At 48.2% G+C, this 16281-nt stretch overlaps 2 protein-coding genes across 2 annotated transcripts; one reads left to right on the top strand and one right to left on the bottom strand.

The window, feature by feature from the left end:
- The first annotated feature begins 408 nt into the window (after positions 1-408).
- Positions 409-1867, top strand: LOC125536217. Its single transcript, XM_048699396.1, has one exon. It carries the CDS (start codon positions 629-631, stop codon positions 1595-1597), a length of 969 nt encoding a protein of 322 aa, XP_048555353.1. The 5' UTR covers positions 409-628; the 3' UTR covers positions 1598-1867.
- Positions 1868-10385: 8518 nt separating this feature from the next.
- On the bottom strand, positions 10386-16281 carry LOC125536216 (zinc finger CCCH domain-containing protein 62-like). Its single transcript, XM_048699395.1, has 8 exons — positions 15763-16281; positions 13482-13599; positions 13222-13283; positions 13085-13139; positions 12909-13005; positions 12720-12818; positions 12167-12275; positions 10386-11488 (listed from the first exon to the last, which is right to left on the bottom strand). The coding sequence occupies exons 1-8, from the start codon at positions 16136-16138 to the stop codon at positions 10710-10712; spliced, it is 1695 nt and encodes a 564-aa protein (XP_048555352.1). The 5' UTR covers positions 16139-16281; the 3' UTR covers positions 10386-10709.

Genomic DNA, 16281 nt, shown 5'->3' with positions numbered 1-16281 from the left:
AAAAATTTCCTTTATTTTTGTTGGACTTTTTATTGCGGGTGCAAATTTTTAATCCTTAATCTCTTTTTTTTTTACCTTTTTTACCTTTGTGTGATCATTAATTTTCTTGAGTTGTTGATTATTTTTTCTAAGATAGCTACCCGCTTATTTCAAACGGTTTTGTGTGATCACTAAAACAAATGCCATTCCTCTAGCTACACACACATTCACCAACCAATTCATGCGGTCTCTTTACCGTGCTCGCGGCTGCATGCACGGGAACAAAAAGAGCGTGTTATTTTCAAACCTCCAAGCAGCTAATTCTCTAACGAACTGTTGATGTCAATCGAATTGAAAACGAGCAAGTTGCGCATAAGACCACATGGTCGATGTCTCGGCGACGGCTTTTAACGTACCCTCCCCCCCTCTCTCCCTTCAACCATCCCCCCACCCCCTACGATCGATCCAGCTTCCTCCTACCTTCCTCTCTCCCTCTCCCATCTCCATCTCCGGCCAAGCCAAAGCCTCGCCACCTACATAAGCAAAATCCGGAGGCATCTATCTTTAAAGAAGTACAGCAGCAGAAGAGGAGAGGAGGAGCAGAGAGCTGAGAGTGAGGAGAGGTGTGGCGGAGGAGACGTGTAGAGAGATGGAGGTGGCGGTGCCTGTCATGGCGCCGAGCGCGCCGTGCAGCCCAAGAACCGCGGCTGCCATGGGCGGCGGCGGCAGCCATCTTCCTAGCTACTGCTACTTCTTCTCCAGCGCCCCCACGAGCCCGTCCAGGGCCAGCAGCTACGCCGCGGACGAGCAGGGCGACGCCGCCACGTTCGACTTCGCCTTCGGGTTCAGCGGGCAGCTCCGGGAGTCCACGCCCATCCTGGCCGCCGCCGACGAGCTGTTCGAGGGCGGCAGGATCCGGCCGCTCAACGGCCCGCGCTCCAGCGGCGGCCTGCTCGCCGACGAGGACTACGCCTCCCTCTCCGTCTCGCCCCGGTCGCCGAGAAGAGCGAGGACGATGTCCGCGGTGCGCGGCGGCGGTGCAGGGGATCGGGCGGAGGCGTCGGCCGATCAGGGCCAGACGAGGGGCAGGTCCGGCCGGCCGGCCCCTGCGTCGTCCTCGTCGTCGGGCGTGTCGTCTCGCAGCAGGAGGGCCACGCGGTCTTTGTCCCCGTACAGGGGCGACCCGATCGACGACGAGTTCTGCTCCTCCCCTCCCTCCCCGCGCGGCGCCGCCTCCCTGATGCGCGGGTGCGGGAGCGGCAGCCGGAAGTGGCGGCTCAAGGACCTGTTCCTGTTCCGCAGCGCGTCGGAGGGCCGCGCCACCGCCGGCAAGGACCCGCTGCTCAAGTACAGCATGCTCAAGAGCGGCGGCGACGCGTCGATGCGGAAGGGGCGGGGCTCGGCGGCGTCGGCCAGCGACATGGCGCCGTACACGGTGAGCCGGGCGGCGGCCGAGGAGATGCGGAGGAGGACGACGACGCCGCTGCCGTTCCACCGGAACAGCCTCTTCGGCTACTTCCGGTCCAACCCGGCCATCCACTCCATCAGCCGCAAGCTCAGCAGCTACTCCTCGTCGAACTCCAACCGCGGCCGGAGCGCCACCGCCGCCGCCAACTGACGGCCGACGACGCAGCTCGCTCTCCCGCGCGCACATGCATGGCATGCTGGCCACTTTGGCAGTAGAAGAAAAAAAGAAGGAAAGAGAACAGTTTCATTCGTTTGCTCCCGCTTGGTTCGCCCTCCTCGATCTGTATTCTTTCTTTCTTCGTGTGTGAATCACCACAAAGGTTCTCATACAAGTGTAGATAAGCTATGTACCTACGCAGCACATGCAACTCGCAAATTCTTTGCAAATTTTGCCCAAGAACTCAATCACACCTTGAATCTCTCGTTTTGCAAGGGCTGTCTGCTAATTCCATGCGCGATTAGGCGACCAAACCCTGCATCGGCACACGTATATTGTCGATTAATCTAATGAGAAACCAGGGAGGACGCAGCGCGGCAACATGGGGACACTGTTGCGGGATTCCGTCGGGGTGTGTGAGCGTGATGCTGCGTGCATGCGATGGGATGCTGGGTGGATGGATCGATCGGGCTCGGCGGCAAGCTGCTGACGCCCTGAGCTGTTCCCGGGCGTAGTATAATGGTTTCAGGTACACTGCGAACTGTCACAACTGTTTCGTCGAGCTCGCCGCATCGCCACCGCGGAATAATCCGGGTTAAGATAAGCTGGCGGATCTGACATTCCCAGAGTTTAAAACTGATGGGGGTTGGATGCTAGTAACCGGCATGATTAGAGCCTTAGAGCTAGCTGAGATGAGCTGAGGTGTTGATGTGTTTGTTACTGGTGGTAGCGTAGAGACTTGCTCGTTGCATGATGCAAGCAGGCGCATCACCCATCTGCCTCTCCCAAGATTCTCATCTGAGCTTTTCTTGCAAAGATTCTCTTTCTTCTCATCAACTGGACAAGTAGCGAGTAGTAATTTTCTCTGGCCTGGATTTCAATCGTGGAATTGTCGGTTGATTGGTTGGGACTGTGGAGTTTAAGTGTTTATTAACTGAACACCACTCGGTGGAAGAAAGATACGCTGCTACTACCTCCATCCTGGCTTATTGGTCTTCATTGTAATCTATGCCAAATTTTGATCATAAATTAACTAACAAAAAGTTCATGCATATCACAAAAATTATATCATTGAAAACTATGTTCAAATACGAATGCAATGATATAATTTTTGTTTGATTTTATCTGTTAAATCTTTAATCAAAATTTAGCATAGATTACATAAGAGACTAATAAACAAGGACGGAGGAGTACCCGGAATGTACTCTACCGGAGCAGACACCATCGATGGTGATAATCCTCGTGTTGGAGGAATTTATGTACCGGTGATTAGACATGAGAGCGAGACATCATCATGAACGGTGCTAATCTCTTGTTTTCTCACGGGAAATTAAGCAGCTGTGGCCATGTGGGTAGGCATTAGCCGTTAGGCATAATTAAAATTTAAAGGTGGTGTCAAGTCCACAAGGAAAGGGCAAACAAAAAAGAAACACGACCGCAGAGGGGAGTACCAGTAGAAGTGCAGAAGAACTTCTTTAAGAGAACTGAGGTGTAGTAGAACTCTGGATTGCCCAGTTCAGATTGATCAGAGGGTTATCCCAAGTCAACACCTACCAACAGCTCCCGGCCCTACCTTTTGGCACAATGTCTGTTCGTTCGTTTTGAATCCGCAGCTTCTGGCGAAGGAACAAAGGGGGGCCTCCAATAATGATAGGCCACCGCTATAACAACACGTCTTTAGAAAGAAAAAATCACCGTCAGTTCTGATTACACATCACTAAGATTCACCGTCGGTTGTTGCTGGTCAGTCGCAAGTCGTTGGCCCATGTCGGCCTTCTTTATTTTTCCTTCTAATTTTATCGTTTTTGATTTTGTGCATCCTCGATGTATGGATTAGGTCTTGAAATTGTGGCGATGCAAGGGCCATAAGTAATTGGTATTGTCTTCTTGATATTAATATACTATCTTCGGTTGAAAAAATTAGCCTACTAGTTTATTTTGTCATCAATTATTCACCCAGGCAAAGGTTTGGATTTCGGTGAAGCACCGACTCAATTAAGAAGTACGCCTCGTGATGGATGTAGTCGGGTTGTGCAACACTGTAGCTTGAGGGTGGGCGCCGATAGGTCAGGGTGATGACCTCGGAAGGTGGTGTCGAGGGTGGAAAGTTGGGGCGACATCCGCAAAACTTCGACAGGTATGAGGGCATTATTTTTGTTGTCATGCGAGGACAACGTGGCCATCGATGTTGGTCGGCGGCCTGCCATGGGAAGCTTATGACGCGTTGTCTCATGGGATGCTTGCTTCTTCATCCGCGCCTAAGAGTCCCCGCTCTCCTAATAGAGGTCACGATCGCTTGTGTACGATGCTAGTGGGAGGTTTTACTAGCTTCGGTGTTGTTGTTTTCTGTTAGTTAGTTCGTGTGCATGGTATAAGGTGCGTGTCGACGGGTGATCATCGAGATTGGAGTTCAGAGAGTACTCCTAGATTGTTCGGCGAGGGGTCAAAACAGTTAAGTCACTTCTCAGACACAGAGGTAATTTACCAAGGTTCAGGGCACCACGAGATGTAATCAGGGACAGAGCTGCTTTATTGGCATTGGAGTCAGTTGACCCCAATGAAATTTGAAAATCCTTCACTAATTTGGTACTAATAACTCACATTTATAGAAGGATGAACCCACTGCCAAATACATGACCCCGTCATACTTTTTTTCCTAGCTTCGTCCTCGGTGTAATACTCTGCTTCTGCTTTGTGTGTTCTTGCTTCTGTAGTGAGAGAGAGAGAGAGAGCTCTTCTGTTTACAATGGGCATAGGGAGCTCCAAATAATATAATGGGGATTTATACGAATGGTGACAATTGCGCCTTGTTGTGGTTTTGTCACGACAGATGTCCTAGTGTGAGGACTTCGTCGTGAGGCCAACGTAAGTGGTAGCTTGAATGGGGTTTAACGGGACGAAAGACGCGATATTTTATTTAGGTTCGCCTCCTCACGAAGGAGATAGAAGCCGACATCTTGCTCGATTGATATTGATAATGATGATAAACTATGTTACAAGGGCGATGTTTCGCTACCTCTATCTGGAGAGCATCTAATTCGATCTTGTCTAAGATTTGTCTGTCTAAGCCCTAAAACTTGTCTATTGAGACCTGTCCAAAATCATGGATGGTGATAATCCTCGTGTTGGAGGAATTTATGTACCGATGATTAGACATGAGAGCGAGACATCATCATGAACGGTGCTAATCTCTTGTTTTCTCACAGGAAATTAAGCAGTTGTGGCCATGTGGGTAGGCATTAGGCACAAGGGCATGTACAATGCGTAGCCTTAAGGTGATACCTCGCATACCATATAGAATCGGATATGACGTAAAGTAGGATCGGATAGGGAAGCGGGATCCTTTCTAGGAGGCGGGTGATTGAGAGAAAAAGTGTGGTCGGGTGACAAAAGCTGAAAAGATTGAGTGAAAAATAGAGATGCATGTGTATTAAGTTTTTATTTTCTACTTCTTAATGAGGCCCACTAATGATAGCTTGCATTGGAGAGAAAAAATAATATAGATACCTTAAATTAATTTTTGTCATGAGATATATGTATCCATATGCTGTCATTGTACATGTCTTAATTGAATGTGGTGTCAAGTCCACAGAGAAAGGCAAGCAAAAAAGAAACACGACTGCAGAGGAGAACAGTGCCGCTAACCAGTAGAAACGCAGAAGAACTTCTGTAAAAGAACTGAGGTGTAGTAGAACTCTGGATTGCCAGTTCTGATTTCAGAGAGTTATCCCCAAGTCAACACCTACAAGTACCAACAGCTCCCGGCCCTACCTTTTGACACAACGTTTGTTCCTTCGTTTTGAATTCGCAGCTTGTGGCGAAGGAACAAAGGGGACCCTCCAATAATAATAGGCCACCACTATAACAACACGTCTTTAGAAATCGCTCGTGTGTGCATTCAGAAAAAAAATTCACCGTCAGTTCTGATTACACATCATCAAGATTCACCGACAGTTGTTGTTGGTCAGTCGCAAGTCGTTAGCCCGTGTCGGCTTTCTTCACTTTCCTTCTTATTTTATCGTATTTGGTTGTGTGCATCCTCGATGTCTTGATTAGATCTTGAAATTGTGACAGTGCAGAGGCCATAAGTAATTGGTATTGTCTTGATATTAATATATTACCTTCTATCGAAAAAATAGCCAACTACTTTATTCTCATCAATTATTCACCCAAGCAAAAGGTTTGGATTTTGGCAAAACACTGACTCAATTAAGAAGTGCGCCTCGTGATGGATGTAGTCGGGTTGTGCAACACTGTAGCTTGAGGGTGGGCGCCGGTAGGTCAGGGTGACGACCTCGGAAGGTGGTGTCGAGGGTGGAAAGTCGGGGCGGCACCCCCAAAGCTTCAACGGGGTCGAGGGCATTATCTTTGTTGTCATACAAGGACAACGTGGCCATCGATGTTGGTCGGCGGCCTGCCATGTGAAGCTTATGACTCATTGTCTCGTGGGATGCTTGCTTCTTCATACGTGCCTAAGAGCCCCCGCCCTCCTAATAGCGGTCACGACCTTTTGTGTACGATGCTAGTGGGAGGTTGACTAGCTTCGGAGGTCTCGTTTTCAGTTAGTTTGTGTGCATGGTATAAGGTGCCTGTTGACGGGTGATAATCGAGACCGAAGTTTAGAGAGCACTCCTAGATTGTTCGGCTAGGGTTCAAAACACTTAAGTCACTTCTCATCGCAGAGGTAATTTACCAAGGTTCAGGGTACCACGAGGTGTGATCAGGAACGGAGCCGCCTTATTAGCATTGGGGTCAATTGACCCCAATGAAATTTGAAAATCCTTCACTAGTCTGATACTAATCACCAACATTTATAGAAGGATGAACCCACTGCCAAATATGATCCCGTCATACTTTTTTTTTCTAGCTTCGTCCCTCGGTGTAATACTCTGCTTCTGCTTGTGTGTTCTTGGTTGTGTGTTGAGAGAGAGAGAGAGAGCTCTTCTGTTTATAATGGGCATAGAGAGCGCCAAATGATCTAATGGGGATTTCCCTAGGGGCGGTTTCGGAAGTCCCTTTTATCGGCCAGAGAGGGCCATATTAGCGGTGACAATTACACTTCAAGGGCGCTGATTCTTGGGGGCATGTGCATGAAGACTTCCCGGTTGTTATCAATAAGGTCAAGCCAGCTCCGGTAGGGGAGCGACGTTTCGACGACTCGTTCTGGTGGCGGTAGCGATCGTGCATGGTTTGGACACCTTGATGTAATTTTTATTATGTTTGAGATGACTTATAATTCTGATAGATTTTATAATAGGTATAAATCTTTTTCGCAAAAAAAGAGAGAGAGAGAATGAATATATGGTCTCAAAGAGAAGTATACTCCAGAGAGTTGAACACATGTTTGGATACCTTTTTTTTTGGAAAACACTTTCTTTCTCTTTTATTTAAGAACAAAAAATGTTATAAACTGGGTGAAAATTATGTTGGGAGATGAAAAGAAAAATCGCTCTTTGCTTTGACGTTTGATACCCCCTCCGTAAAAAAATATAAAAGCGTTTAGATCACTAAAAAACGTCCTTATATTTCTCTACGGAGGAAGTAATTGGTTGGCATGTCAACGACTCTTTGCTCAATCTACTTCACTTGCTTTTACCAATATATTGGCCAAATTACGAGCAACCAAGATTTTAGCCGCAGCTAAAGACTTGGCAGGGCAAGCATAGCCAAGAACCAAACACACCCATAGTTCCAAACCCTCGTTCGTGACACACTCCAAACAGCATCGATCATTGTAACCACACTCTCCTACTAGCCATTTGCTTTGATTGATGTTGGAACAACGAAGCGGCAGAAAGTACAGACACCTTCTGATTTTTGGTTTGGAACTTGAACCTTTGGCAACCTAGGAGGGGCCTAGAAAGGCAGGCAGAGAATCAAATCCAACACACCCGTCGCCGTCATCATCGCCATCGAAGAGGAGCCGGGGAGGAGTGCAACGCAGATGTAGGAGGCATGTGTTCACGGTCCAATCCTGTCGGGCAAGCAAGCAAACAGCTGAGCTAAATTTGACATGATTCGTAGCCGCCGACCTTTCACTGCTGCGTAGACAGTCGACACAGACAACGAGCCTTCGCTTCGCTCGATAAACTCAAGCACATGAGACTGTTGCCGCTGCTGCACTTTCCATGGCTCGGGTTCTCCTTTGCCACGCGGTCGTGGCTTGGGCGCTTGGCCTGTGGTGGTGCATGACAGGGAAGCGGGAGCGTACAGGCAAAGCCAGAGCCCAGAGGGCGATCGTTATCGTAGAGAGTACTTTTCTTTTTTAATCTGAAAAAAAAAACCATGAGAAGAAAAGCGAATGCCTTCGATTGCCGTTTAGATCCTGCGAAATTATCTAGGAGTACGAGTGGCCTGAATATCTTAAGATCCAGGTGATAGGCGTGATTATGAAAAATGGATCGGATAAGATACGGTGTTTGACTCGATGTTAGCGTTTGTGGAGGGTGGGCTCACGTACGTAGGCCCGTGGTGCCAAACCAACCGGGGAGAGCAGAGGGTTGATCGGAGTCGAAAACATTGACCTCGTGCAGAACGTAGTACGTGCGCGCGGGCGCGACCGTGGGGCGCTGGTCAGCAGAGCACAGCACGCATGCGCACTGCACCGGCGACTCGGCTACAGCCCCCGGGGGACAGGGATCAGCTGACATGCACCTTTGCATGTCACCGTATGACTTGCGGCCTAAATTCATATTTAAACATTGTAAAAAGATCTGAAAAAAATCATGCATGTTCATAGTACATATTAAGATAATCCCTAAAAAATTCAGATCAAAATTCGAAACATACATCAAGAAGCAAAAAAGAGAAATCTGTTATGAATAGTTGCGAATGGTTCTTTGTATACTATTCACATACGAGTTTCTCTTTTTTGCTTCTTGGTGTATGTTTCGAATTTTGATCTAAATTTTTTAAAAATTATCTTAATATGTGCTATGAACATGCATGATTTTTTTATATTTTTTTATAATGTTTAAATATGAATTTGGACCACAAGTCACAGTGACATGCAAAAGTACATGTCCTGATCCCTGTCGGCCCCCGGGACCGGGGATGGGACCCGCCCGACGCCCGAGGCGAACGGGGTCGCATCGCGCACGCACCTGCCGACCCCACCCGCGAGCTTCGTGCTTCCCACAAAAATGGCACGCACGCATGATGATGCCCAAGGAATTTTGGCTCTCACAGCACTGATGTGCGTGAGGTGCATGTGTTCGTCCGATTAGACTTGGTTAGATTTCACTCTCCCTTTCGCCATCACGATCGAGCCCGCTGCAAAAGCTACCACCGCACAGGACACTTGCCGCAGCATGCACTTGAATCTTATTCATCGTGACAGCGCATGAAAACTCCGCCAGTGTTAGGGCATTTTTAACCGATTCCCTAAAAATTAGTGAAGTAAAGCCTAGCCGATCCCCTAAAAGTTAGTGAAGTAAAGTTGGAGTAACCTTGACCGCACCTAGTCGATCCCCTAAATGTTTAGTGGAGTAAAAATAAAATTGACTTGATTTTTGTGTCCTAATCACACCAACTTCAAACACTACATAATACATATCTTAAAAACATTCAAATTAAACACATGCATCTCCGCTCTACAATGTCAAAGGCAAGCACTATAAACAATCACTATCAAATACCAACGGGACGCGAGATTTTATTTTTACCTTGTTGGCATTTCATCGAGCACTTGACGACCGCATTTTTTTGTTGTCGGCTACGGCCGCCGCCTACGTTGGAGCAGTTGCCGTAGAGGCAACCAGAGTTGCCGCACGAAGCGCCACCGCAGTCTTCTTCATCCTCTTATTGGCGGCCGCCTCGGCGAGCGCCGCCGCCGCCGTCGTCGGCTTTCGAGCCCATTTTTCTCAGGTAGGTGCGGCGTGCCGTTTGCCGGAGAAGCGGTGGCCACCCGGACACCATTGGTATGGTTGGAGGCGAAGCTTGGCCCCGGTGGTTCTTTGTCATCCCCAAGCTTTTTCTTCGGCACCACCGGCGGCACGTTGGTGATTTTTGGCGGCGAAAAGCCGGCGCTGGTGGCCGGCGGGGTGAGCGGGGAGGGGGTGGGGTGGCTATCCATTCCGACCGGCTCGGAGGTCATCGGCAGCGGCGGCGGCAGGGGGTTGGTGGTGGCGGTGGCGGGAGGCAGTGCGGCGCGGGAGGGCGAGAAGGAGTTTTACTCGACCGTCGCACGATGGAGTATATTTAAGAAAATTGTGGAAGGAATGGATAGTTGGAGTAAAAATTTTACTCCGTTAACGTTTTTAAATGATCGGCTAGGTCTGCCGTAAAGGAGTAAATCAAAAAATTTACTTTTTTATGGTCGTATTGGGGATCGGTTAGAAATGCCCTTTGCTCGACGCTAAGCAGTAAACGTGCAGACAGTTTATTATGTAGTAGATCTTGGGCCGGTCGTCGGTCAACCGGTCGATAATAAGTCACGAAAGGAAGCGGCATCGCGTCGAATATATACAAGCCTAGCAGATGGAGAACTGACAGGAGACATGGTGCCGTCACAGGTACAGGTGTATGTATTGCCAAGCCAAATGTCGACCATGACCGAGTCCTTGTTGTGTCCCCCGGCATGTGCTCGGGGAAAAGTTCACGGTTTCAGAATGTATACAATACTTAACTGTACTCAACTGATATGTTTGGTGTAGGCTGACGGCCGTATCCGCCAAAAGACTGGAGTAAGCAATTTGGTAATACTACCAATTAATATTTTTCTCAGAATCATCTTGTGATGTTTCAGAAAAATTCTACTACTTGTAGCAGATAAGTCGATTAATGAATCGATTCAGAAAATAAAGCTAGCAGATACGCCCATTTATGAACCCATTCAGCAAATGAATGGGGGTATTTCTCAAGCATTCTGGTTTACTCTCAACTTCACTGTCTCGCCTTCCTATTGCTCTCATACGCATGTATTGGAATGTCCTCACAAACATCCGTGTCAATTACAGTGGCCGTCACATTTTCCACAAGATAGACACCAGAAATGTGCAAAATCACCTCAGCGAGCTGGCAGGGTTTCCACATTTCTCACTAGTGAGTAGTGACCACTGATCAAGTGTTCAACAATTCAACTGTCATCTGATAAACTTAAACTGCCCTATCGTGGAAACCCATTACTACCACCAGAATATCTGTACTGCGGCATCACATATGCCCCATCTGGATGACGGCGGTACATAGTTTGCGATGTGTTGAATGGTGGAAACACCACTGCACGTTGATCAGGTGGAGGTTCCCTGAAATAACCAGGCGCGCGCCAGCCAGCCAGTGCTGCATTCGGGTGTTCAAAAACCATTGTAGGGTTTGGACATGAAATTGATCTGCCGTCCATATGATGTTGCCAGGCATTGCCAACTTCGCGCAATGGAGGTGGCCGATGGGTCCTCTCGGATAAAGGATGATGTATCCCAACTGAATTTCCTGGGTATGCCTGCGGATGAGAAGCTGAACCTACGCGCCTTCCTTCAAACTGACCATGGTTGCCACCAACAGTGTTTTTTTGCTTCGAACCGGTTTTTCCTTTACTCGGCCTAGCCTCCGTGCTATGCAGGCCATTGTTAACTGGTGCTGTCCGCGGGTTTTTCTGCGAGATGGCATGATTTGTCTCCGTGTTGGCATTTTGCTGAGAACTGCTGGTGCTGGTACCAATGTTTTTATCCAGGGGGGCAGAATTTGTCTTTGCCTTCTGACGACCATCAGTGCGGTTTTTTCCAGAAGACACTCGGTGCTCTTCTTTTCGATTTTTTTTGGTAGGATGATCGGAGTTGGAGGATTGCATAGCACGTTTTCTGCCTTTAGTGATATTGGATCCGCCATCAGGCCCTCCAGGTTGAGACTGATGCTTTCCTTTTTCCTTCGATTTCTTGCCCTTAAGAGCTGAAAGAAGGATAGATACAAAAGGAAGAGGGACAAAATTAGTCTGGCACCTGGCACAGCAAACATAGACCTTCAAAATAGTAGAATTCGAAACTCCAAAGAAAATTGAGGAGACACAAGTTGAATCACACAATAGCTTAGTGACACAAATGTAAAAAAGTGTATGCATACATCTTTCGTGGGCAACAACAGACAGCTCATCTTGCAAAAGCTTATGTATGTGTTATGCTGTTCTATGTAGATAGATTTTTAAATGATTCCTTCTGAGGAACAGCTGGTTCTACAGTAGATTCTTAAGGATCCCAATGCCAGTCGATTAGACCAAACCAAACTTTAGAGTATACTACAGACATCAAAATCAAAATCCAAATAAGAAATGGTCACAAACTGCTGGTATTTGTACTGTCTAACCATCATCGTAGAAGCCATTAGCATACAGTAAGGTTCAAACTTTAACATCGAATACGGAAAATGTACTACATTCTAGAAAAGATATTTTTCTAGGGCAGAGAAGAGGATTTATTAAACAAATACAACAGCTTTTAACACAGTATCTCCTCGATCGAATACTAACCCACATATGCAATAACATCAGTTAGTTCAGAACTGGGATAGTAATAACAGCGAAATATAATCTGTCCCAGGAACAACCAAGGTTATGTTGCCAATAGAATTTACCGTGTCCTCCAGAATTACGTCTATTTGAAGCACGGACACGCCTTGCAGCATCTCCTCTATTGTGCTTTTCTTCTAGAGCCTTCAACCTATTCGCTTCATTTGCCCAAGCCTAGAATTAAAACAAAAGAATTGCTACATGAACATGAAAATCATACGGGGCCATCTTGTGACAAGGTCAATATATCAATGCATAAGTACACACCATCTGAGAATTGTCCAAACATCCTCAAAATGGTGCATGTGTAAAATAAGCTTCATTTTTCCCATTTATGTTGGTGTGGTTAAAAGCTATAATTCATGCATACCCAAACAGCAGAATGGATCAATAAGATTATCTGTAGCTACCTCATACGAGTAGTATGAAAGGCAACATAAACTTGATATTTGGTGTGCACAGATCGATAACATTCCAATAGCACAATATCTAAAAAGACAGCATAGAATTATAAGTATGATTAAGTGCGTGCGTTGGGTAATATTGAAGTGTTCTAATATCAAAAATGTGATTTGCAGAAACTAGTGCAAACTAATTCTGGTAAAGAGCAGTTCCTACCTGACGGAAAGTCATCATTCTGTATAGATTGCGTCCTTTGACAAGTAGCAGATACAAAGGTGGTAATTTGCCTACTCCTTTGCTCCAGAACACTTGAATCTATTGAATTGAACAACTAACATAGTCACAAAGGCCATAATAAGAGGGGGAAAAACAATAGCAGTACTATATCACTGAATCGATCCTTACAGTAAATGTGTGTTGCTGCTTGTCTTTACCATAACTTTCCTTAACAACTTTCCCAGCTACTATTCGCTTCCCCATACATTTTGAGTGCCTTTTGCCACTGTCATAACCAAAGGAGAATCACATTACCATTCCAAAGAGACACAGGATGCTCTAGTGCAAGAAACACCAATGAGTACCTTTTCTCGTGAACCTTTTGTTTGAATAAGACAGTATCACCTCGACAGACATCGCCTAATTCACAGACCATGGTCAACTGCCTTCCATAATTTTGTATGCAGATAAGAGAAAGCTTCCATGACAAGTGGGAACTCACCTTTACAGTTAATACAAAAGGATGACCGAGGATAAATCTTCTCAGGATCTTCATCTTTGAACCTATTTCAGAAATGTCGCATCACCATATAACAGGGGATTTGGGATTAAAGAAAAACCAAGAACAAAAAATAATAATGCAGGGAGTGTTTTTTTAAATGTGACAATCGATATCAGATGCAAAAGCTATTCGTCCCAATAGTTGAGGACAAGCGCCAATTTACTGAATAGTTCATGACTAGGACATATCAAATAACGAACCTCCGATGCAGCATTATTCTTTCGACACAAGTTGCTATGTCCCCAACTTGGGGAAGACCGTTATTCTTTAAATATGCTTTGCACTCCGCCAACTTAATCCCATCCAGGTTTCTCCCACCTACAAGAAAATATTGCTCATCAAATTATGTAGGAAATAAGAGAGTACACTCAGATATAAGGACCGTGATGTTCAATAAATTCATGTTTTGCTCTGGAACAAACAGAACAAAAGCAAGGTCTAGCCATATCATATAGCACTGTCCTAACTTCTACCATCTCAAACATGACAGAAGTCGTGCCAAGGATTCCAGCTCAATTCAACCACTGGTTTTCATTGAAGTTGGTCCTGCCAATTGCTCATATCCATTTCAACAACCATTCTGCCTGTATTTCAAAACAAATTATAGCTGCCTACAAAAATATCTACATAATTTGGGAATCCTATTTCTTCAGGTGAGGCTGTGATATTCAATATCACTAGGAGGCAGACCACATTCTGCGACTAAATTCAGTTGCACTAGATTCCTCCAACCAGCAAGAAATCAGATCGAGTTCCCCCTGGATGTATCCCACCACGAACAACGTTAATTCTCAACAGCCAACAGGGTTCCAGGGTGCAGCATCATCCACGGTGTCCAATATCACTCAAGGAAGACTATGTTTCGCGGCTTGATTGAGTTGCACTAGATTTTATAACTTGATTGACTTGATTGAGTTGCACTATTGGCTAAGATCACGGAAATACTCCCCTCCCTCCCCCCGCGTCGCCCCCGCTCGGGCGACTCGGGCAGGATCTAAAACCCTAGCCGCCGGGGGTCCCCATCCGTCCTCCACTCCCTCCGCCGCCGCCGAAGGACGCCGCCGGCTATAGCCCGGGGCTGATGGCGGTGGCGGGGGTCTTCCCTCTTGCCTGCGCTGTGCGGGCGGTGCGGAGCCCCGCGGCATGGGTGGCGCGGCCGATCTGGCCTGGCGGCGCGGCGGGCCTGCCTTCCGGCGGCGGCGTGGCGGCTGCCTCGGCCAAGGGCGGCGATGGTGGGGTGCGGCAGCCGGCCCTGTCTCGGGCTGCGTGGCGGCGTTCGGCGGCGGCGGCCGGGTCTGCGGCGACACACCATCTGACCTCGGATCGGCGGTGGCGGCATGGAGGGCCTGGTGGTTGGGTCGGCACCATGCGGGTTGTGCCCTCCGGACAGATCTGATCTGGCCGGTGCGGCCTGCGCCATGTGCGGCGGCTCAGATCGGCGGCGACCCGTGCGCACAATACGTGATGGAGGTTCTTCGAGCAGATCCGGGTGAAAACCTTGTGCTTGGCTTGATGCCAAGACCGGCGTTGGTGGCACCCTGTGGTGTCATTACCTTCTTGAAGGCATCGCCGTGGAGAAGCTCTAGACCTCTATCCGCTACCTCCGAGGGAAACTCTAGATCAGTTGATCGGATGACGGCGGCGCGTTGGTGTCGTTTCCTCCTTGGGGGCGTCATTCTTGGAGGCGTACACGGGATCGATGGATCAGCGGGTGCCTTTTTTGGTGGAGCGGTAATTCATCCTTCACATTGATGACGGCGGATCTCAGCGGCGTGGTGCAGTGGAGACTCGGCGCCCGATGCGCGGTGATGGACTCGCGCAGGTGGAGGTAGTTGTCTGGCGTCAAGGTGGCGTCGATGACGGAGTGGCCTGACAAGGTAGAAGCCTCAATATCTGCTCTGAAGACGGACCTGTTGAAGATGGCGGCGACGACACATGTGAGTGCGTCAGACCAGTTTATGCCCAAGACCCGGTATGTTGCTCGGCTGGGGCTTCTGGCTTTTGATGATAGGCTTAGGTGAGTAGACCGGGTATGTGGCCCAGGTAGCACCCCTTCATCATATGGATAGGAGTAGTGGCATATGTTGCCAAGATGGCGAATTCAGGCATATTGTTGTAATACTTTGTAAGGTCCTCGAAAATAATCAATAAAGTGGCCGGGGATCATCCTCCTTTTCTAAAAAAAAAACTAGATTTTACTAACCCACAGGTGCTCACAGATTGAGTCTCCTCTGGATGCAATCCATACCACGAAGCTACTTCCCCGACAGGGTTCTAAGCTTACAGTACGCAGAACTATCTAGTACAAGTTTATTAGATCAACAGTGCCAAGCACATGCCACGTTTTCCAAGAATCAAACGGCAATCAGCACTATCTACGAGTTCCAACCGCTCCAGATTTTCAAAAATAACGCCTGCCTATAGAACGCAATCATCCGAATTACGGCCGAGAGCAAACGAGAAAGGGATAGAGGTGCATACGGCGGAGGAGATCGGCGATTTTGGTGCAGGCAGCCTCGCTCCGATCCGCGCCGGGTCGTTCCGCCCCCGCTTCCCCCCCGTTCCCCGCGCGGCCGCCTTCCTCATCGTCGTCCTCATCGTCTTCGCTGTCGCTGTCGCTGATGTCGACGTAGCTCTCGCCGCTGTCGCTGACGTCGACGCAGCTCTCGCCGCTGTCGCTGATGTCGATGTAGTCTTCGTCGCTGCTGGGCTCCTCCTCCTCCGACGACGACGACCCGGACTCTTCGGATCCGCCGGCATCGGAATCCGAGGAGATGTCGATGGGCGCGTGGCCCTCTTCCTCATCTGCCGCCACCGCCGCCGCCGCCGCCGCGGCGCGCCCTCTTGTTACCGGCATCGCGGCGTCCTTGCGCGCCACCGGATTGCCTTCCGCCGCGCCGCCGTGCCGCCGCTTTGCCCCTCGGCCTTCGCGTTTTCCCCCTTTTGTTTGCCTCGGAGAAAATGGAAAGGCGGATTTATATGATTTATATTGCCTTGTCA

The sequence above is a fragment of the Triticum urartu genome, chromosome 2 (genome assembly GCF_003073215.2).
Source record: "Triticum urartu cultivar G1812 chromosome 2, Tu2.1, whole genome shotgun sequence".
NCBI lineage: Eukaryota > Viridiplantae > Streptophyta > Magnoliopsida > Poales > Poaceae > Triticum > Triticum urartu.
This window is presented reverse-complemented; position numbering and strand designations above follow the sequence as displayed.